The 24,867-nt window shown below is 40.2% G+C and overlaps 2 protein-coding genes across 7 annotated transcripts; both read right to left on the reverse strand.

The window, feature by feature from the left end:
- Positions 1-617: 617 nt before the first annotated feature.
- mbd1b (methyl-CpG binding domain protein 1b) lies at positions 618-13,386 on the reverse strand. Of its 6 annotated transcripts, none has more exons than XM_086291488.1 (17): positions 13,151-13,386; positions 12,085-12,661; positions 10,453-10,593; positions 10,165-10,300; positions 9,779-10,065; positions 9,594-9,676; positions 9,399-9,442; positions 9,084-9,224; positions 8,908-8,988; positions 8,802-8,822; positions 8,617-8,709; positions 5,783-5,944; positions 5,505-5,684; positions 5,288-5,368; positions 5,114-5,197; positions 3,292-3,384; positions 618-3,203 (listed from the first exon to the last, which is right to left on the reverse strand). In XM_086291488.1, exons 2-17 carry the CDS (start codon positions 12,507-12,509, stop codon positions 2,745-2,747), a joined length of 2,511 nt encoding a protein of 836 aa, XP_086147614.1. In that variant the 5' UTR covers positions 12,510-12,661; positions 13,151-13,386; the 3' UTR covers positions 618-2,744. The 6 variants fall into 6 exon arrangements, with proteins under 6 accessions (XP_086147614.1, XP_086147615.1, XP_086147613.1 ...); XM_086291489.1 differs by having other exon boundaries at positions 619-3,212; positions 5,114-5,194; positions 9,399-9,439; XM_086291487.1 differs by having other exon boundaries at positions 619-3,212; positions 9,399-9,439.
- A 3,891-nt stretch (positions 13,387-17,277) lies between these two features.
- On the reverse strand, positions 17,278-24,787 carry cxxc1b (CXXC finger protein 1b). The gene is made up of 14 exons (XM_086291491.1): positions 24,601-24,787; positions 23,196-23,311; positions 20,844-20,944; positions 20,591-20,727; positions 20,252-20,407; positions 19,944-20,090; positions 19,608-19,715; positions 19,337-19,515; positions 19,015-19,222; positions 18,812-18,922; positions 18,681-18,730; positions 18,497-18,593; positions 18,228-18,380; positions 17,278-17,883 (listed from the first exon to the last, which is right to left on the reverse strand). Exons 1-14 carry the CDS (start codon positions 24,601-24,603, stop codon positions 17,737-17,739), a joined length of 1,713 nt encoding a protein of 570 aa, XP_086147617.1. The 5' UTR covers positions 24,604-24,787; the 3' UTR covers positions 17,278-17,736.
- Positions 24,788-24,867: the final 80 nt, after the last annotated feature.

The following is a 24,867-nucleotide window of genomic DNA, read 5'->3' on the forward strand; positions in this document are numbered from 1 at the left end:
AAAAAGGACCTGTTAAACACCTGTTACCAGCCAAGTGAAGCACACATTTCACTCTCTGAAGACAAAGTTAAAGGCGAGAGATCCACAAACAACAGCTGCGCTAAAGTCCTGGCAACAAATCATAAAGGGGAAACTGAAATTTGTGGTTAAATGGTCAGTTTTGCCTGAGAAAGTTCGTAAGTACAGCACTTGGTTCTTCCTTGATTATCTTCATCAGTACAGGACAACCTGGAGCATCTTTTTTGAAAGAGTCCGTTCCCAGAATTCATAGCAAAGCTTTTGACCGCTCATGAAGAACGATCAACAAAACCGACAAAGTGCTTGTTAAAGGCACAGCTGAACTCTGAACATTACACTGTTGCAGTCAAATTTACACGAACTCTCTCTAGAATCTGATTTATATTAACTGATCAAAGTATGTTTAAGGCTTGCTTAGCTTTATAGGCTATATGTTCTCTTTAGGTTATGTGTTCCACTGACTCAACCATAAAATCAATAATTGACAGCAACCACATAAATTGATTTTACTGCATATAAAGTTTAAGTCAATTAATTCTACTCAGTTGATGATTTAGACACATTTGGCAAATTGTAAAATAATACAAAATATTATAACATTATCGCCAAACATTACATCCACAAAGACAAAAATGACCAGAAATGAGGAAAACCTGTGTCAGTTCTTCAAATATGTTTTAATTCAAAGACTAAATAATATTTTTTTAAAGAATAACCCACTGTTCCCAAATATTTCAACATATGCACAATTACTTGAGGAAAACATAATTAAAAAAAAAAAATCACATCAAGAATGTATAAAATTTCACATTGTTAAAACTTACAAGAGGTTTGTAATTTGGGGAGGGGGGGGGTGAATTATTATACACTTATAAAACAAAAACAAAACACATTATACAGCTGAAAATACAATTAAAGGCCAAGTGTTATACTACTCGAGAACAGAGACGGAAGGACACTCGTTAAGTGCGTATTATTATTTCAGATTTATAACGAGTCATCGTCTGTATGACGATTGTTGCTACATCATCAGTTTAACAAGAGTATGTTGTTCCAAAAACAACAAAAACCTCGCAAAACCAAAACTAAACCTTTAAGGAAAGTGTTCTCTGCTCTCAGCTAACATGCTGCCAGTCACAACAACTGAAATCCCGTTGCTGGGTTTTAGTTTAAGATTTGTGAGGAATGTTTAACTACATTCATCTTAATCTGTTTTTTGTGTTTTGAGATCTTAAAGGTGTTTTTAGTGTCAAGTCTAAGTACGGGGTCAGTGAATAAAGTTTTCAGTGGATATATTGTGAAATATTCTCACTCGACATGACATTGGGCTGAAATCGAGATAATCTGGATAATCACTATCACAGACGTCTTGGGTCTTTTTAAAACAGCGGCTTGCTCCTACTTATAGCTTGTGGGTCGTGTCTGAACTTTTGCTTTTGCTCTAATGACTTTAGACTGTCATAGTAATAGGGTGAATACAAATTTAGCGTAATATGTCCATACTAGGTCAGTTTGTGATGATATATTTCCCACTTTTCAGATATTTCTGTTGCAATATAAACACAAAAACTCACCCTGTGAAAGCAAAAAAGGAGGGTAGGTTAGATTTACCAGAAAAAAGCTGACCTACCCAACAAGTTATGAGATTAAAGTTATTTATTTATGAGAACAAACCTCAGGAGGGAATTGTACTTTTTTTTCCTGTCATGGGACAACGTCAATGCATTTTTAAAGGTCGTATGAAACTCATCACACCACACCCGCTGCTGCTAGGAGCACATTCTGCCTTCAGCGGAAGAGCCAATCAAATAATCGACTACTTTGCAATCAGATTAAGACATTTAAAAAATGCTTGTAATTTCAGCCCAGAATCAACATGTCATTATTATAATCCAGTATGAATGGTCATGAATTTGAAATAATCACATAATTCAATTTAAATAACTATTTCTAATAGAAGGGTACCTTTGGCAGCTCCCTTATTTCCCAAGTGGTCGCCACATCAGATGGATCCACACATCTGATTTGCCACCGGATACCCTTTCTAACTCACATTTATCTGGCCTTAGTATTGTCACTGGGAGCAAATGCAAAAATGGAGCACATCAAGCAAGAGCTAATGGAGTGCTAGTGACAACAGTGATGACACTAGTGAATATATTATTAAATTAAAAAAGAAAGCAGTTGAGGTGCACACTTGTTTTTACCAAAACAAATCTTCTATTAACTTTGTTGTATGTAGTATGAATGAACCCGGTAGCATGACAACAGTGTTAATGCTGGGAATCAAACCTGTGGGCTAATTCCTAGGAGTACAGTTGTCTAAAAGGGCTACTAAAATGTGGAATAATGGTAAGGGGGGCGAGGGATATTCCTCAAGTAAGAGTGTGAATCAACCAACAGCACACTAACCACACAGAGGGCTAACTTCAGCCTTGTCCAACACACTGCCAAAGCCAAGACACATAACAGTCAAGTAGAAAAGCCCTACACCTACATAATAAAACATCTGAGAAGAAACACGCCTGGATTATAACGTCACAACTCCTGAAATGCCTTTGGTGATTCTTAAAATAAACCATTTACAGTCCAGAGGTAAGTCTGTAAAGTTTTGATATACATCATCACCAAAAATTACAATAAAATGGGACAAAGTGTCACCAGAAAACCAGTGGTCTCCACTCTGCTCACATTTTTCCCCATTTCTGTCTGTGATGATGTTGAAGTCAGTGAAGTGCTCTGCAGTTATTACAAATGCCCACATTCTTCTTCACCAAGAAATCACATGTTGATGACCGTTCCAGTATGATGGGGTCTTTATAATGTAATGGTTCTTTAGGAGGCATCCCCTGGCACACAGAGTACTTCTCCAGACCCAAAAGCAGGTTGACCACCTCAGTCACCGAGGTTAGACGTGCTGGGTAGCAGTCGTACAGCGGGTGGGTGGGGAGCAGCGGTTGCTTTTGGACCGTGACCTGATAGAAGAAGCCCGGGTCGATCAGCACCATGGTGTCAGTCATGCTGGACTGCTTAGAACACTGGATGAGCTGCAGCTGCGGGCCCTCCACCATTATAGCATACCACAATATGGGCAGTACAGAGGAGCGTAAAGAGTCTAGTAGTTTCATGAGGTGGTTTTCTGCATCTGTACCAGTCCCAACCGAGTTATCAGCCAAGCTGAAGATCTGTGTAATCTGCAGACAATAAACGAATAACAATACATACACATATGATTGTTTTGGGGGGTACGGGCAGCCTCAGCAGGACACTTACCATGGGCAACTCATCTTCGTCTTCTTCAACAACTTGCTTTGTAGCTTCTCTGGCACTTTGTGCTCTCTCTGCATCCCATCTGTTTTGCTGCTCCTGTATTGACAAAGTTGGTCTCATGAGAGTGAGGCCTTAGTCTTTAACTTAATGCAAAATTATAAATATTAAACTACACCCAGCCCACACCTGCACATCAAATTGTGTCAGAGTCCAACAACGCAGTTTATTATTAATACACTGAAACCGTTTGAAGACAGAAATGGATCCTTTGTGGAAGTCTGCAGCTACAGGAAACCTCTGGTGCTACTAATGGAGATTATGTGAAGTATCGGGTAGCAGCCTCTGGGAATCCCACAAATAAACTTGTACAAACACATTGTAGTTCCTCAAGTTGCTATTTGAGGCTGGCTCATAAAACAAGTCAGATCCCACAGAATCTTAAAGTCTGGTTAAATAATTAAATAAATAAAACAACACCACACCACTGTATGTGGGTGAATTTTACATAATTTGACATTATTAAACTGTTACTTTGTACTACTTAGCAGCTAGCTGTGTCTGTTGCATACATCCATACAGTTCATACACCTTGCCAACACATCTTGCGAGGGCTAACTACAATTCAGCACCCTAACTTTTTATCCAAATATGCTCACTTGTGGCTCGAAGAAATAAAAAAAAAAAAAGGAAAAAAAAAGAACAAATTTGTGAAGCTAAATTTAAGAATTCAATTTGCTAAAAACTATTTGGTGCCATCTTTTATTTACAGTCTATTGTTTAAAGGGGGGGGGGGTTAGCCTGTGTATTGAATTATTAAACACTGTGGTATATAAAGATGTGCGCAACTATGCCGTTACTTTAGCAAAATTGTGTTTGTCTATAATTATGACGTAGAAGATGATCAGACCAGCTGTGACAAATGCAGAAATTCTTTTATCTCTGTGTATACACCAACACCACCTCTGGAAAACATCAAATAGCTTCAATGAAAACCATGAACAAAATGATACATGTATGAAAAGGGCCACATTTTTAACAATTGGTGAAGTGTCAAAAAAGGAAATCTACACTCTTCCCTACACATAGTTTAGATAAGGAGGGCCAAGCAAACTTTGACTGTTATCATATTTGAAATAAATCGTGGAAAATTAGATATGTTCATCCATAAACTGACTGGCAAAACAAGTGACCACAAGGACAAACTGAAGGACAGCCAAGGAGAGGGTGGTGACAAGTAGAGAGCACAAACAGCTTGGCAGCAAAACGCAGCCATTACAACAGATCACATTAACTTTTGTGGGTGGCCTCATGCCAAATGTTTTAGACACAAACCGAATCACTGCAACATCTCTGGTTTATCCATCCAGGTTGAAGGCATTGTTACATTTTGTAACCCTTCTGTCTTTCATGCTTCTATTCTGTAAAACTGCAATAAAGGCAAACTGCTCAAAAGCTTCATTTAAATGATGCTGTCAAATATTGAAACAACAGCAAAGGACCACGAGAACTGTAACAAGAAGCAACAACCCTGACATTATACACTTTACTTGTTCAGACTTCATTACCAAGCAAAGGTTAAAAAGAAAAAGACCACAGATTTAAGAAAACGGGGTTCCAGTAAGTGTTCATGATACGAAAGTGTAAGTAGGAGGCTGATGGCTCGTGATGAGTGAGGATCGTGCCGTCGTTCGGCATTGGTCAGCAATAGCTTTTTACACAATCAGCCAGAAAAGCGCAACAGTTTACAACAGAGCTGTGAGACCTTTGAAGCAAACCTCTTGGTGAGGATCAGAAAGAGCAACGCTTTTGTTTAAGTTAAACTTACCTGGTGGGGGTTGCTGTGGTTGCTGATCTGAGGGACGCTGTCTGACAGTCCGTTCTGCACTCCAAACTCGGAATTATTCAACTGCTGAAAGACAGCGTTACGTTGAAATCGTGTTTCTGCTTGAGATGAGGGGCATTTGTCAAAATATGTGTGGACTGAGATCTGATTTCAAACCTGCATAGATGATTGGTGGTTTCTCACATTCGTGTCAAAAAAGCTTTTGCTAGACCTCACAGGTGACAAGCTCCAACTAATCTACAACGGCAGAGCAAAGCCAGGTCAGGTTCACAATTAATGGGGTGATCGAGTCGTAGCTGCCAAATGACCTCAAAAATAATCTTTATGAGCAAAGAGGAAACAAAATAAATGACCAGAGGCGTTGGGCACTCACTGGTTGTAAATTACTGTCATCATCTTCATTGTCGCTTAAATCATAGCCCATTTGAGACCCTTTGGTTTTCTTTAAACCTAACTTGCGACTGTATGTGTAGTGAGGTCTAGGCCGGCCTGGCGGAAGTGGGCCATCTGGTCCGTAGTCACCTTGTCCCATCTGGAAGGGCAGCAAATGCCTCTGCCAGGTAGAAGCAGAGGAATTTACTTAAATAAATACTGGAAGAAGCAGTGTCATTGAAAAACTATTTTACAAAATTGCATCTGTCAGAGTCTTACCATTGCCTGCCTCTGACACTGTCGTAAGCGACACTTCTGCCTTTTCTTGTTACTGCCCCCAAACTTGGGCTTGTCTATACAGAAATCACACGTGCCACAGTCTTTCCTGCAGAGACAGGCCTTGCATTCTCCACAGGAACGTCGCTTCCGCTTTTTGTGCCACTGAAAACAAGAAAATTCACACAATTGGGTCAAAATAACAAGACAACAGTGAAGAAATCACTAATAGAGACACACTTTTATCAAAGATACGCGACAAGTACGGGCTACTATGGGCAAAAGGTGTCTTAGGAATTACACAACTTCTATTTCCACCATAAATCTCCAAAATGTAAAAATGTGTAAAATTCAATGTTTACTGAATCATTCTGGTTAATTAACTGGTTGAATAAAGAGAAAGTTAAAGACAAAAAAAAAAAGTGCAGTCGACTCCAACAGTCTTTAACCAACTAGTGCTGAGGTGTCTAAAGGGTACAGGGGGAGATTGTCTATATGGGAGGAAAGTTATTGTTTGCAATCAGCCTGAATGAAACAGCAATCCCACTGATGTGGAACAAAGTGGAGGCTGTAACTTTCCTATAATTAATAAACAGCAAAAAAATGTCATTGTGTTTTCCCATATTGGCTTTCCATTCTTTGAGGTTCGGCTGGTGCTTCTTCTTCTGCAGTAGTTTAATGACACCAGGCTGCAGAATTGGTGCCCCCCAACTGTTGATCACAATCCACCTAAAGCCTAATATTTTTATAGCAGTTGTGAATGTTTTCATTTATTTACACATTCTGGAAATATTGCTAAAAGTTGTACTAAACGTGGATGGAAACTTGGCTAATGAGTATATATTCCTAAAATGTATTCACCTCTCTCCCACCCATCACAGCCTGAGGAGTCCTCACATCAGCTGGGAGTTGTTGCATGTATTGTTAAGATGTGTCCCTTTTTTAACATGAAACGTTGTTACGTTGCAGTTCATATAAAACCAGCATGAACAGAACTGTAACACTAACGAACTTTCACTCAACTCAACTTGAAGTTGAAGTTGCTGTTGTGAAATGCTGCAAAAATTCAAGGTGCTGGAAACATTCCTCAGAGATTTTGGTCCACATTGACATCATCTAGTCACACAGTTGCTGCAGATTTATTGACTGCACCTTCCTGATGTAGATGTCTCATCTCACCACATCTCACAGGAGCCCTATCTGGATGTCATTTGGGTAAAGTGAACTCAAGAAACCAGTTTCAGATGAGCTTTGTGACATTATCCAGTCAGCAACAACACTTACAATGATGTTTAAATGGTGTTCAGTTGGTACTAAGAGGCCTAGAGTGTGCTCCGAAAATATTCCCCATAACACTGTAACACCACCACCAACCTGAACCGTTGATACAAGGCAGGATGGATCCATGCTTTCATGTTGTTTAAGGAAAATTCTGACCCTACTGTCTGAATGTTGTAGCAGAAATCCTGACTCACTGGGGAGCCTCAGTTCCATGTTCATGTTCTGAGAGGAGAGGCATGCAGTGCGGTCTTATGTTGCTGTAGGCCATCGGCTTCAAGGATTGATGTGCTGTGGGATCCTTTTCTGAATACCTTGGTTGTCACAAGTGGTCATCTGAGTTACTGTTCCCACTGTGCAGACTAGGGCTGCCATAAATGATTATTTTGATAGTCGACTAGTCACAGATTATTTTTGCGATTAGTCGACTAATCAAATCATGCATCCATTGGACGTAAAACGTACAGCTTATTGCACCAGCATGCATCTGCTCTTATATAACTATCATTAGCTTAAAGCTTGAAGTGTTTAAGGTATGTGCTAACCAAAAATAAAGACAAGATGATAGTTTATTAAACTTTTAATGAAATTTGCAGATTTTCTTGGTGGAGTTTAATAAACTCTGCCGTCTACTCCTTGCTATCTAAAATGTAACAGGACACTGGAGTAAATTCTCAACCATCTCACACTTGTGTTTAATCAGTTTTCTGTTTGACGTTTATTCAGCTGTGTAAAAACTATAACTTTGATCTCAGCCAAACTGATTAATCAGGAGCAAACAAAACACTGAAAAAAGCCAAACAATAACATTTTTAAGTTATCTAAGTGACTTATATATCATGTTTAACCTGAGCAGCGAAAGACCGCGGACGGTTTGAAAACGATGTGCCGGGAGTTGAACCTTGACCTCCCAGCCAGCTCGTCTCCAAAAATGAAAGTATACACCCGACCCATCCTTCAAATCTGGGGAAATTAAGGACGCATTTGTCGGCCACATTTGGAGAAGTCTTCGAGTTTGGACAGCCTTTGTTGCGTCGCTGTAAAGTAATCGGCCTACAAATGCGGCCCCTGAATTTGGACACAGCTACAATACCGGACACAGCTTCTTCTTCTTCGGCGTTTAACGGCAGCTGGCATCCTTGTAGATCAGGGGTGTCAAACTCCAGGCCTCGAGGGCCAGTGTCCTGCAGGTTTTAGATATCACCGTGGGTCAACACACCTGAATGAAATGATTAGTTCATTACCAGGCTTCTGGAGAACTTCAACACATGTTGAGGAGGTCATTTAGCCATTTAAATCAGCGGTGTTGGATCAAGGACACATCTAAAACCTGCAGGATACAGGCCCTCGAGGCCTGGAGTTCGACACGTGTTGTAGATACATTGCTGCCATGTTCCGTTTCAGTCCATTACTACACTCTTAAATCGTACTACTAATTCCTAAGTCTTTCAGGATCTTAAAAAGCTTCAATGAAATGTGTCACTACCGTGTGTCTGTGTGTGGTAAAGATATATGCCTTTATGCAAACGTTAAAAAAGAAAAAGACCTAAAACACTCACATCATCATCGTCATCGGTTGACAACTCATCCTCATCATCAACATCCACATTGACTGAGAAGTTCTCCGTGTCACTGCTTTTGAGACTGGGGTGCTGTGTGAAGACAACATCAGTATGAGTAAGGAAAGTGATTGTTCAGCACGATGCTATAAATAACACATTTGATAAGATCAGAAAAGTGTTACCTGTGAATCTGTAACTTCACCCTGTAAAATCAAATGAACATTTTAGAAAATACAGGAAACAAAGCCAATCAAAGTGTTAACTATTCAGACTATACAGACTTTATACCTGGAAACTCATGCTGTCGTCAAATGTCTCTGAAACGTCACTGTAAGGCCTCTGCTGCATGAAGCCTCCACTTCCAGGGCCCTGGAAGAACATACCAAATGCATAAGAAAGCAATATTGATGCTAAAGTAATTTAAAAGTATAGAAATAAATAAAAATCAGTGTGTAGCTGTTTACCTTGCGAATAGGACATATACATTTGCGTTTTCGGCATATGCGTCTCCGGGATTCTGGGCTCTGCAGCCCATGTTTGCAATTGGCACACTGCCCACAATTGTCGGTGTTATGACATCCCACGCACTGACCACAAGGAATCCACTACATGTGGCATGGACACAAGGAGAAAGACAGTTTGCTTCTTTAATAACATTCATGAGAAATGTGGATTGTAAGACACACGGCAACAGTTTTATCAGAATTTTAAAGGGAAATGAAATGAATTTAAGAGCATTTCGATACTAGCATGCACCCTTTGAGCATTAGTTACATTACCTTTCTGAAGCGAATCATTGGGTGTTCTTTTGTCTTTGACGCTGCTGGAAGTGGGGAAAAAATTGTAGGTAATGTTACAAGGAGAATCCATATTTCACCCCATCTTCAGCCACCTGTTTCCCTTTGATATCAGATATAGATCTGATGCAGTTTTGTCTCTCACTTATAATTCTACACACTTATGCACCAACGTACCCCAACAGGAGGGACAGCAGGGCCTCTTTCTTTGTTTGTCATACCACGTGCCTGTGAAGGAAATGCCACATCTGGCACAGATCCTGCAGACACACATGATGACCCCCCCCCCCCCAACCTCAAGTTATCACGAGAAGCTGACACTTGTAATGATGGTGTTATGTTGCACGTAGTAACAGACTCACAGTATGCTGTCCTCTGACCCGATCTCTCCATTTATAGAAGGGAGCGGACGTGGCTGAGATGACGATGGACCAGGGAGTTTAATTTTATCCTCTGCAGGTGGATCCTCACTGTGAGACCCTTGATTCGGCGATCCCACTGTACTGTTCAAGGGGGCATTTGAATGATTGGAGTTGACGTTTTTAGACCCGAGGCTTGGGGTTAGTCTGTGGTGGGAGTCAGGAGTGTCTGCCCCCTCTCCCCTCTCCATCCAGCTGGACTCTGAGGACGATCGCTCGCGGACCTTTCTCTAAAGGATGAGAGGGTGAGGATAGCAGACTCTAAGTCATGCAGTTCAAATCTTCAGTGTCTTCATGCTTAAAATACAAAGAATAACACCAAGCGACACCTTTCTGCTTCGAATTCTTGGGAGCGGTGTTTCGCCATGGTAGAATTTGCCCGTCTTGTACTCAAAGTTAGACAAGTCCTGTCCTTCCAGCACTGAAATCAGCTCTACTCTGCTTCTCACTCGATCACCACGAGGACTGCAAAGGAGAAAAATAATTACAACCACAAAAAAACCCAAAATATTCCTTTGATATTAAGTGCACGCTTCAGGAGGAGTGTAAAAGGTAGCACCATTAATATGTCAACAACTGTACAGGTGGATTCTTTATTCCTACAAGGCCGTATTTACCTTAAGTAATATACATCCTTTTGGCCAATACTAGATCCTGAACGCCGAACGACCTCTTTGCGCTTCCAGCCCTCCCCCAGTGCAGGGCATTCAACCCATCCCTCATCAGGGTGCGATCGTTTACGGCGGGGTGCATGAAGCCTGAATTTAAAAGAAGACACACACTCAAACATTTTAGAAATGTTTAGATCACATTGAGGGAAAAGAGACTGCAAATACATCACCCTGAGAAACATGATGAATAATAATAATAATAATATAATAAATAAAAGTTATTTTCCCAGATACAGGCAAAGTTGCATTGAAGTTTGAAATGAGCTCAAATGAATAAGACATTTAAAGCTCTGTTTTCATTGGTAGCTCCTCTGAATATTTGAAAATACACTTGATGCTTAAAATGGTCATAAAGCTTGTGCAGCATCTTTGCACGCATGCATCCCCACTGCCCGCCCTGTAGTAACAATGGTAAAAAAGGGGATCCTGTGCTTGCTCACCAGCATAGCATCTAAATTTAGTCCAAAAATATTTAAGATAATGCTGCTCATTATCAGATTACAGCAAAAGACCTAAACCTATTCCCAAATTGCTGGCTTCATCAATCGGTTACACCGTGACACAGATATGTCGATCCTCTGAACCTCACAGTAGGAAAGTAATCAATCAAGTAAAATAAAATGCAAGTTAGAGTTTTCTATAACATGGCAGGTATATTTTGGTAGTTATTTTAACGATTAGAGTTTGCATCCTATTTGAGGGCACAGGAATCCATGCACACTCTAGTAACACCAAAAGAGCTTGTAACATACACAGTACTGTGCAAAAGTCATAAGCCATCTCTAATTTCTTTATACTTTGCTTTCATGAAACCAGACGGTCTTGGGATTTCTTTATAAAGTGGTCCTGAGGGTTACTTCTTCAGGCTTTTTGAAGGTTACTTTTAACTCAAGAGATGAACTAGTGTTGCCTAAACATAACAGAGAAATTACAAAAAAATTGTTTCAAATTGTACCTTTTGGTACTTTGTTACTAGTAGTTTGAGGAAACGGGACAAGCAGAAGACAAAATATGTCTCAGCCTAAAAAAAAAAAAAAAATCATAAAGAGAATCTGAAAATCATGTTCTTAAGGAACAGGAAAAATTTCAGCAAAGACCTGAAACAGAACCTGAGTGACGCTGAAGTGTCGTCAAACACACATAGGTGGGCTGTTAAGACGCCATTCTTAAGGAAGGGAACGGTGGACGCCAATTTACACAAGAAGTAGACCTCGAGTCTTATGGAGTGATGAATCCAAATCTGACACTTTCGGTCAAACCAAATTGTAACTTTAAAGCTTTTTACAAACTCTGTTTTAAAACACTGTATGTATATTTGCACATTTCATTAAATTCACTGCACCTAATTTCTTTCTTTTTTTTCTGTAAAATATTAAAAACTTAGCGTGGCTCAAGAATTTTGCACAGTACTGTACATCTGTTAGGCAGTAATGTGACAGTCTGATCACCTGGACCTTTCTGTGTTGCAGGGGCTTATATGATCGATAGCATGTTAGAGAAAAAGCAACTTTATGAGTAAATATTACTACAGCATCACATGACCACAAAGGATAGTAAGAACAACATTATTCAACCTACTGATATATCTTTTTGAAGGTGCTCTCACTGCCACCCACACTCTCGCTCCTTTCACTTTCTCCTGCCAGACTCTCTTCCTCTGGATCATTTCTATCATTGCTTTCGGCATCATCATCATCATCTTCAAGTGGCTCAAACCAGTCAACAGGAGGCTCACCACCAGAAGATTTTGCCTCCTCTTTCTCCTCTGTTGCCTTTTCTTTCATGGGACCAGAGCTGGGGCTTCCTATTGCATTTACACCATCTGAGGATTCTGGGGCTGCTTCATTTGTCTCATCTATTTCACTGCTCTTCTTTTCTGACCTTTGTCCTATATCCTCTTCTACAGTGTCTCCTTTACAGCTGTTCTTCTCTGCGTTTTGTCCTGCATCTTCTTCCACAGTCTCTGTGCCCTGGAGTGGGCTTTCAAGCGTTTCCTCATCCATTGATTCACAAGTTTAATTTAAGTTTCCTCTATAGTTCGTCTTGCATCCCATTTAAAGATGTTTATGTCCACAGTGCCCCTTGATGTCCTGGCCTCTGAGGTTAAATGTGTGCGGCTGCTGGTTGAAAGCTGGTCAATTTATCATGGCAAAGCCTGTGGTGAAAAAAGAAAAATCGAGGCTGATTATAAAAATGATCTATACAGCATGTACGGTTAACACAGCTAAATGGCTGAGAAATTGTAAAGTTAGTTTCGAAATAAATCTATTCACAGTTCATTAGCTGGGACTATAATATAGCAATGTTAGCCAGCAAACAAAACGTTAGCATTAGCTAGCATAAACTGCTAAGTTTTGTTACTGTTTCAAGTTGTGTCATTGTTTGACATGCAGCGCGGATATTTTGGTGACACTGAGATTAGCGAGACACTAAACAGTAGTGTAACATCAACGCTAGATTAGATGAAGTAAAAGCATTATAAGCGAGAGCAACGTTAGCCTCCGTTAGCTATCGCATATCTCCATGGATGATTTCTAATCCGATAAACTGAAATAAATGATGTTTATAGAAGCTGTTTATCGCTACCGGACTACAAAGGTTTGTGGCCACTTGGGTTTTCTAAAAAACACGCACCCACACACACCTTTAGGTAATATTCCTCAGATGTTTGGGATAGTGATTTCAACACGTAGCTCCCCTTATTCACTTAGAGCTAACGTTGATAGCTACCCTGCACCTAGCACTACGGAAACGGTGGCATTGGACACAACCAAAGACATCGGAACACTCAAGATGCAACTCCCCCTAGCTTGTGGAGGGTAGCACGGAACTGTTCGTTGGATGCGGTGAAGGTGTTCTGTGGTGTCTCCCCTTTGTGTGTGTGTGTATAAATAAGGTGCGGGACAAAACGCGCTAATGAGTACATCGTTATTTCACGCGCGTGTATGTGTTCACTGCCAACAGCAAGACAAAAGCAACTAACTGGCACCGCTCCGTCTTCTCCTAAGTGAACATAGTTTTTATGCTTATATTTGCTTTTTTATATATAACTTTAAAAATTCTCACCTAAAAATACCTTCGTATTTAAGAAACACTGGTTTCATTTTTTTTAATTCAATTTGTAACACCTAAGTGAAAAATGTACCCCATATAAGTGCCAAATCACCGCAAAGCAGTTTAACCTAGCTCTGCTGTAGACTGCATCATGCTGTAATACTACCTACCACTTTTTAACATTTGTTCACCGTTATTAATTAAACTGTACCTTAGTTCAACTATGACTTGTTCAAGCGGGCGGGGCTTGTGGGAGGGGGCGGGATTAAATAGACAACTGAACAAAAGACGGAAGGGAGGGAAGCCTCTCATCCCGAAAGTGTCATCTTCGTAGCCATCCCTTTAACAGTGCTGCGTTAGAGACCGATCTGAAATCAGATTTTAAAAACCATTAAAATATTAAATATGAGATTAGATTGTGACGTCTTTTTGAGGCACTACATAATCTCGGTGTTTTCAGGGAATTTACAAGAGCACATCTTAAAAATCATTAGTTAATTATTGTATGACAATATTGTATTTCTTTCTATCCTTAACTTTATTTATGGGATATTTTATTGTCTGCTTTATTCATTTTTAACTTTTATCATTGTTCTTTTATAAAGTAGTTTGGTCAATCACGTATTTTTTAAAGTGCTCTATAAATAGAGCTCAAAAGTGCTCTATAAATAGAGCACTTTTGAGCAAGAATACCTCAGTAGGCTGGCTTTTATTAATGCATTTATTCAAGACAACGATACTTACAGCATATATGTTTTGGGTGATTTTAATGCTGATCTCACAGACAGCAGTTCTCAGTTTGCTAAACACTTAACTCACTTTTGTCAAGTTAATAATCTTATCTTGTCTACCAAAGTGTTACTGCCTGCAGATAGCTATACATAAGTGAAGCCTGGCATAGTACATCATGGCTGGACCACTGTATCTGTACAGCTGATGGACATGCAGCTTTAGCAAACATGACTATTAGGTATGAGGTAACTGTGTCAGATCATATACCTTTTGGTTTTACTGTGAATGTGGAACAAATGCCAGCAACAACTGGAAATAATATTGCTAATATTGCTAACAGTGTAAAATTAGACTGGTCAGCATGTAGTGAAGATGATTTCTTAGCTTATCATAGTAATACCGATATACATCTGAACAACATTTCTTTGCCCAAAGAAGCTATTTTGTGCAAAGATGTCAACTGTAAGAATGCTGTGCATAAACATTTACTCTGCTCCATGTATGATGATATAGTGACTGCTCTGTATAAAAGTGGTACACTGCTTGATAAACAATATAAGCATAAGAAACCTAACATCAGACCTGGCTGGAAAGAACATGTATCCATGTACCATGATGAAGCTCGCATAGCTTATAAATGTTGGGCCATGGCTGGAAGACCTAAACAAGGCCCAGAATTTGAACAGAAAAAATGTGCGAATGCCAGATATAAGTATGCTGTTCGCTTTATAACTAAAAATGAGCAAATGCTGAGAGCAGATTCTTTGTCCAGGAAAATGCTGTGTAATAATATGGCAGATTTTTGGAAAGAGGTGAAAGCTCTTAATAACTGTAAACCATCTCTACCATCAACTGTTGAAGGTGTTTCTGGGGCAGATAACATTGCAGCATTATGGAGACAGCATTACAGTGCGTTGTTTAACTGTATAAAAAGTGATCCATATGAGGACAATTTTGACATGAGTAATGACACAATAAGTGTAAGGACACATGAAGTATTTGAAGCCATTCATAGGTTGTCTGATAATAAATCCTCTGGTTTGGATCACATCACTGCAGAACATTTAAAACATGCTAGTTTAAGGCTAGCTCCTCTTTTAGCACTCTGTTTCACTGGGTTTATGATTCATGGCATATTACCAGACTCAATGCTGTGTATTTTACTGGTACCAGTTATGAAGGACAAAGCTGCAAAAGTGAGCTGCTTGGATAATTACAGGCCAATTGCACTAGCCAGTATTTTATCTAAGGTGTTAGAAAGAATCTTGTTTGATAGAGTTAGTGTGTTCATCTCTTCTCTGGATAATCAGTTTGGCTTCAAACCAAAGCACAGCACTGACATGTGCATATATGCACTCAAGGAAATAGTCAGTTTGTATAGGGCTAAAAATTCATCTGTCCTCATGTGTTTCATTGATGCCTCTAAGGCTTTTGATCGAGTGAACCACAGAAAACTTTTTGATAAAATGAAGAGACGGGGAGTTCCTCAGTACATCGTGAGGATTCTCTCTTACTGGTACGCTCATCAGAACATGCAGGTTAAATGGGGAAGCAGTATTTCTGCCCCCTTTGGTGTCAGCAATGGTGTTAGACGGGGTGGGATTTTGTCTCCAATTTTATTTAATTTGTATGTTGATGATTTGTCCATACAGCTGAGAGCCTGTAACACTGGGTGTATATTAGGTAAAACATTGATAAATCATCTTATGTATGCAGATGACCTGGTTGTTTTTAGTCCAAGCAGTGCTGGGTTACAGGATCTTCTTAATATCTGTACTGAATATGGTGTGCAATATGACATTGAGTACAATGCTGCTAAAAGTGCTGTTTTGATATGTAGAACCAAGCAGGATAAACAGCTAAATTTCCCTTTGTTTAAACTGGCACAAAAAACTCTTGAAGTTCATAAAAAGGTGAAATACCTCGGTCACTTTATTACTGAACAAATGAATGATGATGATGACATATACAGACAACGATGTAAGCTCTATGTGCAGGCAAATACTATTGCACGCAAATTCAGCTTTTGTTCACTTCCAGTTAAAGTGGCTTTGTTTAAAGCGTATTGCACACCGCTATATACTGCCCCCTTGTGGTTATCCTACAAACAATGTAGCATGCAGAAGCTGCATGTTGCATATAATGATGCGATGAGAATCCTTTGCAGGATACCTAGAAGTGGTAGTGCCAACCAGATGTTTGTAGCTGTGGGTGTTTGGACTTTTAAAGCACTTTTAAGAAAGCTAATGTTCAATTTTAGAGAACGACTGGATGGTTCGAGTAACAGTATAATTTTAGCACTTACAGATCCGACACTGAGTGGTTCCCGTTACTCACCCAGTCTCAGAAAGCACTGGTTAAAGTGTTTGATGTTTTAGATACTTATTTATATACATATATATATTTAATGGTTTATACCTTGTGTTGGGGGGGGGGGGTGTTTTTTGTTTTTATGGACATGAAGTCTGCCAATAAAGATTGAATTGAATTGAAATAAAGTTGGATTGGATTTCAACATCTTCTGGCCTGAAGTAGGATTTCAGAAGGAAAACCTAAATGCAAAAACTTTGTAAAAGGAATTGTGCTATGCACACAACCACAAAAAAATAGGGTATTTCCTTAAAAGAAATACACAACATAAAATGTGTACAATTACAAAAATGGTGCTTGTTTTTGTCCAGTGTGAAAAAGTTGGCACACGTAAAAAACTGAGGTGAGTCGTTAGTGTGAGTACTCTTCTTAAAGGACACGATCTGCATTGCAGTACCCTGAGTTTCAGTTCCCAATGCAGTCTTTCTGCAGCTTTTATTTTCCTCTCATTATATCCATTTATTTATGTATGTATGTGTTACTTCACACTACATAAACATTCTCAGTGAAGCTACATTAATATAATTATATCATTCTTATAAACCTTGATAGTCACATTCATAAAGTATGGAAATGAAGGAACAAGTAACACATAACTCTTACACACACACCTCATACACAACAGGTTTCAGGTGTTTATTCAGGGTAAACATAAAAAGAAAAGAAAAAAAAAGAGCAGTTTTCAATCAGCAGTACTTCATCTACTACTATCAGGAAAATATATATTATCATACACACATTTTTAAAATAATTATCTAGTTAGAAAATCAGCCTCCATAAAATTGGTTGTTAATGTTTATACCCCTTACTTCTCAAAACTCGTGTTATGTAAAGTACGGGTGCACCAACATGTTAATTCCAGCTGTTCTGCCTGGCAAATGACACATTTACTGATTGCGGTGGATGATGTTTTTGTTTAAAATTTAAAGAAAAAGAAAGCGTGAAGATTTCTTTGTTTCCCTGAAACACATTATGGAATCAAATGTAAAAAAAAAAACACAAGAAGTCATAAATTTCACAATCGGTGCATCCCAAACATACAGTGATCCACAGATCCAACAGTAGCAGAGCTGACTACCTATCCTTGTTGCTACGGAGATCGGTCGTCAACGGGTCGTGCTGAATAGTTTGGTGCAACATCAGAGCGAGGAGACCAGCTCTGTTGGTCATAGCAGTCCTGACATTACGTTCCTGTTCAAAGAGCTCGTCCAGCTTGTACCACTGTGTGGGGGGGAAGGAAAAGAAACAGACCAGTGTGGAAGAGCCAGTGTTAGTTATTTAAAATGACAAAGTCACAAAGAGATTTCCGTCTCATCCCGGGATTGAGCTGCTCTGCCTACTTTAAATCCTTTAATTTGCACAGGTGAATGTAAAGGCGACCCCCCACCCATTTCTACTACTCAGCCGATACAAATCTGCTGTAACCAGACCGTTTTTGGTCCACTACCTGCATTCCCCAGAAAGCTGCCCAACATCTCACCTGATCTGACACATGACTTTCTTTGACTTTGTTTGAACTGTGCAAGCTTTCCAAACTACCGCATCAATCGTGAAGTTGGACTCACCACCCTGACGCGCTCCAAGTCCACCTCGGCTCTTCTGAGCTTTTCCCAGTTGTAATGTTTGTTGCACTTTCTTTTGGAGATTCTGCAATATTCTCCTGTCAGCTCAAACACATTCTTCACTAGAGGGCACCCACACACCTCATCCACAGGCACCTGTGGACCGATCAAAAGAAAGACAGATTAAAGTCTCCACATTGACTGCACTTTATGCTTAGTGGCTTCCCGCTGCCACTTCTTTGCTTTTACACCAAGAAAGCTGTTTTTCTGACCTTTGGATCTCTAGAATGCTCTGGACACAAAACCTGAAGCCTCTTGCAATATGTCTTGCTTTGTGGATTGTACACGTCACAGAAGAGCCTGGTTGCGCTGCAAGAAAAAAAAACATCATCTTAGTAAATCATCCAACTACAGAAACATTCAAAAAACCTAAAGGCAGCAATGAACTTCACTAACCCTTCTATCCTTGTAGGGTACATTGACCCGAAGGAAGTCTGGCTCTCATACTGTTAAATAATCAGAAAAATAAGTGTTTAGGAAAAGAATGAGCTTGCAGCAGTATCAAGAGAAATGAAAGAAATGATCACCTTTGCATAGCATCTCTCCATATGTCTGAGTGCCACTTTTGGATTGATCGGGTGACTGCAAGACACGCAGAAGATCTGCAGATCTGTGTCCTCGCTGTCGCCTTCATTTACCTGCAAACAGGAACCAAACCAAATCTAGGTGTTCCTTCTGTTCTTCATCTCCAGGTTCAAATAAACAATCAATGCCTGAGACGTGCGCTCACCTCCTCGTCCTGCTGAACCGCCTGCTGCTTCGCTTTGGCGATGATGCCCTCCAGTTCGTGGAAGCGTCGCTCCATCTCGGTGAGGCGGAGCCGGGCGTTCTGCTGTTCCCGGCGTATCCGCTCCAGCTGCTTCTTACCGTGTTCCTCGGCAATGCAGGGGCTCTGCTGCCACTGCTGGATACGCTGAGGGAGGATCTCATAGATCCGGCTGACAAGAACAAAGATTTTAAAACTTTAAAAAAGTGAAGTAAAGATGTCAAAGAAAATTCCAAACGCTTTTCCAGTAAGTTGAGACAAAACAAAAGCAAAAAGAAAGTCTTACTTGGCGGCCAACTTCATGCCGCAGTCCTCAGAGCAGTATTTGGAGTTGGGTCTTGCTCCCGCCACACAGTTCGGTCCCAGGCACTGACGCTGACCTCCGCTATCTCGCAAATCCCCCCTCTCACTGTGCCTGCTTCGGTCTTTGTGCTTCTGCTTCTGCTTGTGGCGACGTGACTCCTTCTGAATGTTTTTTTTCCAAAAACAGATGTTACCATTTTAACACGCGGCAGCTCTTAAAATATCATCATTTTCTATGAGAAAACCAGCCTTACTTTCTTCTCAAACTTCTTTTCTCGTCTCTTGACATGCTTCACCTTTATAGCTTTCTTACGCATGACAGGACTGAAGGGCACCTCGTCTTCGTCCTCACTGGCCCACGCCTGCATAAGAGGAGTGATTGAGTGAGTGCATGTAAAAGTGAGTTTTTTCTTCTCACTGTCGCCAAGTGCTCGCTCATATGGGGCTAACTGTTGGAGTTTTCTCTTTAATATTTACCTTACAGTATGAAGCGCCTTCAGGCAACTATTGTTGTGATTTGGCACTATATAAATACAATGGAGTTGAACTGAATTGAACATGCAACAGCGTAATGTGAATCGTTCTCCTACCATGCTGTCGTCCAGTCCTGCCGTCTTGTACTGCTGGTAGAGTTCTGCCTCGCTGTCGTAGTCCTCAGAGTACCGCCTCCGTCTGTGGTGGGAATTGTCCCTCCTTTCTCTCAGAGAGAATTCCTCATCCTTCACACGCAGCATTTTCTGAACACAAGATTTATAGGAATTTAGAAAAACAAACAAACAAAAAACAACCTTTTGATTTACACCCTAGTTTTGATGTCCCTTGCACGTTAATGTGTAACTACTATACTATTACACTCTATGAGGCACTGTTAACACATTATGGAGCTAAAGGGACTTACCCTGGCTCGCACTTCACATTGCCTGAACCTGCACTTCTGTCTGATTTTGTTGGGGCCTCCAAACTTCTTCATGTCCTTGCAGAAATCACACTGAGCACAGTCTTCAGTCCTCCTGCAAGGCTCACATTCCCCGCACATCCTCACTGAACGCTTTACCTGGGGGAAATTAACAAGAGGCAATAAGAGCCAGGACATCCTGGAAAACAAAAAATGAAATCCAAAGCAAAAAATGTACAGACTTTACTAAATTACATAAGACTATGAGGAAGATCAGCCAACCCCAGCCATGCATGTAGCGAATCCACCTCTGCTTATAATGACCACAATAATACAACTTACTTTGGATCCACGCCGCCTTTCACTTCTATAGTCTGGAGTACTTGGAGTGCTGTACTGTCTTTCACCTCTGTCAGAGTCGGGTTCCTTGTCACGATTTTTCTTTGATCTGTATTTTACTTCCAACAAGGGGTTTTCTTCTGGTGATCACAAATACAAGGAAGAGGGATCTTGTTCATTTCCAGGCAAATAAAGAACCAGAGTGAATTTTATTTTATTTAAAAAAGCAAAAAATAAATAAATAAATTATCATCACCTCTGCATCTCATGCAGTACCATTCCTGGATTGCCTTCGCTATTTTCTCAGTGATGTTAATGCAGTGGCCATGGAACCACTCATTACAGTTGTCACAGCCACTGTCGCCGAGAAACAAATGCATTTAATGAACAAGCATTTAATGTATGAAATACTTCTTCTGTGCCATATTAAACATGACAATACGGGTATAAATTTTGAGGTGACATAAAAATGTCATATCATGTATGAGACCAAGACAAATTTAGATCTAAAAAGACAATGTTCAAGATAGCAACACACACACAAAAAACATAAGAAAACTTTTTCCAATAAAAGTGGGAACAACAAACATGTTTTCACCGCATAAGAGCGAAAAGAACCCACATCACGTACAACAAGGCTATGGAGGAGGAGATACTAGCAGCTGGTGGTGTGTGGCCCAGATGTAAAGAATTGACTCCCCCCAGGCCTCACTCGCACACTCACTAGTTTTGTACCGTCTGTCAGGAACAGGAAACAGTGGTTGGAAATTACCGTTGGTGTTACATGAGGGAAAAGAAAGGCTTTAAGCATCTGGGTAAAAACTAGAGATGGATCGATCCGATATTACGTATCGGTCCGATACTGACCTAAATCATTGGATTGGATATCGGAGAGAAATAAAAAATGTAACCCGATCCATTAAATATCACAAAAGCATCTAACAAAACTTGCGACATGGCGTGACCCACCTCTTGACCATAGCACGTCGGAGGAGTGCTAAGGTCGGAGGAGCGGCTGTGGTGTGCGAGACCTGTCGGTGGTCTGGTTGAGCATTTGGAGCCGCTATGAGCACCCAAAGCGGCATTTCATCTCCGAGAAAGTTATCCCAGAGAAGTAAAGCAAGTGTGTAAGTTAATTTCTGAAAGTTTGTAAAGAATTCCCACGCTAAGCTTCACAACCGATATATGGAGCGACCGCCTCTTCTTCTCTCCTCCTCCCTCTCCTGTTGTTACTTGAAATCATAAAACTGATCAATGATAGGCTGATCGGCTTTTCTGTTGCAAACTCCTGCAAACATCCCAGCCCTGACATCACTTCAGGGTTTCCGTAGTGTAGTGGTTGTCATGTTCACCTCACAGTCGAAAGGTCCCCGGTCCGTAACCAGGCGGAAACATGGGTCTTTGGGGCAGGGATAGCTCAGTAGGTAAAGTGTTGGCCCTGTGATCGGAAGGTCAGGGGTTCAATTCCCCTCAACGGCTATGGTACCGTCCCTACACACTGCTCAATAGCAGCCCGTTGCTTCACTGAGTGAATGTGTTAAATGCAGAGAGGAATTTCCCCACGGGGGAACAACCAAAGTTTTCATCTGATGTAAAATGTATAGAAATACATTATTGTATCTAGAAACTATTATTCTAATAGTTAGTAGGCTTGTCCTTTTTTCTTTGGGAAAGTACCATCTGTGCAGTCTGCAATTCTGTTGAAGAAAGATGTCAAATCTATTTAATTATTGTGGAAATATAATTGACGTCTGTGCATTTGTTTTACACATGCATTAAATTAAAGTCGATTACATTGATTAAGCATTATGAGATGGAGGGTGGGAGGGTGGTTCCTTATGTTTTTTGCTGCGAGTTGGCAACCCTATTAGTTAGGGGAAATATTAAACAACCTAAGTACTCTTTAAAATACCAGAATAGGGAGGATGGTGTAGGTTTAAGTTTATTAGAATGATCAGTATTGCTGAACTATGAAATATGGGTGCAGTGGATTTTTTGCATACAGGTATAACAGAATAGCTTTAGTTTTATTTTTTAAAACTTGAGTATGAGTTTTATTGATTATAAAACACACTATATCAGATTCATTTCGGTATCGGCAGATATCCAAATTTATTATATTGGTATCGGTCATTAAAAAGTGGTATCGTGCAATCTCTAGTAAAAACTGGACCCATGATGAAACACTACAACAAGTAAAAAATATTCTTCATTTTTAATATATGACAATACTGTGCAGACTGCTGATGAGTTACACTGCCTTGGCTACTTTTGTGCTTACATTTGATCTATGCTGGGTCACTACTTTTGCACTATAATGCTGCTGCTGACACCTTGGTTCACACTGACAATTAGAAAAAAGCTGATAGGAAAAGAAGGATGGAAAATGCCTGGAATTTAGTTACACTTGCAAATACTGCTGCCTCCAAACTGCAAGCATCAATAAAATGTTACAGTATTGTTTTCTAGATCTGTGCATATATCCTTATTGGTAGTTTTCTCGAAATAGAAGATCTTCATTTTTTTTAAAAAATCTCTGATAACATTGCTGAAGCTAGCGCCCACCCCTACTGCGCATACTGCAAATATAAAACTGATATATACTTACATCATGAAGCAGTTGATGTCTGGTTTCCGACAAATACAGTAAAGAGGTGCGTTCTCCCCCTCCATACCAGTGTTCTCAGGCACTGGTACATGGTCAGTGTCAGACACTTCACTGTCCTACAACATACCACATAGGACCACATTAGAAATGACATGTATGTAGACATGCTAATTATACCTGGCTAAATGGATGCAGTAACAAAATGTTACTAACTACTCTAGTTATTAGTTTCCAGATGTGTGCAGTTGCTCCAGTCTTACTGACAGTATACTGTTTCAAACACCAGTGCCAACATTTTATTTTTTAAATCTTAGTATGATTCTGCACCAAGACTTGTGGCCTGTTGCTCGGTAACTTATTGTCTGACTACATTAACTACAGTTCATAAACATCATTCATTTTCTCCTACTTATTTTATTCAGGTTGTATTTCAGCTGTCATAGGGCAAAAGTACACCCTGGACAGGTCGCCAGTCTGTTGGAGGGTTATTAGAGAGACTCAGACAACCACTCACACCAACAGCAACTAACCTAACCCCGCGCATGTCTTTGGAGTTCAACACCAGTCTGGCCGAATCACAGATAAGCAGGGTGTCTGTGCTGCAGAGCACAGCTGTGTCAGAGACTCTCGACATCAATGTAGCGTTAAGGATGCGGAGCGATGGGTGCACTAACACAATGTAAATATTAAAGTTCTCGCCATTGTCAATATGCTGTTGCGCTCTTGTTCGTATTATTGCAACCATATCTCGAGTCTAGCTTACCCTAAAAGTTTGGAGAGAATTGGTCTGTTAATAAACGCGATCGATTGTTTGGGACTGCTCTAGCCATCACGTCGCATAAACAACTCTACTTCCGGTGGGAAAACTAATTAAGGGTAAAGTCGCACTAATAACACCTACCACTCACGTTCATAAGCATACACTATGATCACTTCCACGCAGTAACGTTGTAATAAATATAATCCCCGGTAAAGTCAATTAGCGAACACTACTGGCATGTAATGCCAATGGCGACCATTTCACAAACTGTAGAAAATGCTCAAAATGTGGTCGGCACCAAAAGTGAAGGGCTGACAGTTGTGTTTATATACGAACCGTAAGCGCTAATGTTGGTTAGCATCAGCTAAAGCGAGGAAGTTTGACACTTGCAGAGGCAGTGAACGCAGAGAGAGCTTAAAAACGCATTGTGTTTTTGTTTTTTGTTTTTTGCATTAAGACGTTGCACACAAAATTACAGATATAACGGTGACTTAGCTGCTCGTTGGATAAACCCATGGACCTTAGAAAAGATCAACACTACTCGGATGTAAGCACCCGTGTATAACACAATAGGCAAAATTACGCTTGCTAACCTTTCCACATCACAGGCTTCACATTAAATAAACATTTTTTTCAAATACTCACCATGATCTGAGACCGTTTAAATATTTTGTTACTCTGCAAATATGGCAGTATGAAGCTAAACCTTTAGCTTGACGGCTAAAGCAATGCTAAGATTTACACGGAAACGATCAGCGGACATCGTCAAAGTACTATTGGTCTACATTCTTCTTCTATGGTAGCAGACTGGGCAGAGTAACAGCCAACTTTAAACTGCGCCATCTGTTGGCACCAATTACAGTAGAAAACATGATTGCGACAACACGTTTTTTGGGGAAAATAACAGAGATT

This window comes from Aulonocara sp. 'chitande type north' Nkhata Bay, linkage group LG5 (assembly GCF_057382095.1).
Source record: "Aulonocara sp. 'chitande type north' Nkhata Bay isolate Kocher_YH1m ecotype deep benthic linkage group LG5, A_spYH_male_GT1.1, whole genome shotgun sequence".
Classification (NCBI taxonomy): domain Eukaryota; kingdom Metazoa; phylum Chordata; class Actinopteri; order Cichliformes; family Cichlidae; genus Aulonocara; species Aulonocara sp. 'chitande type north' Nkhata Bay.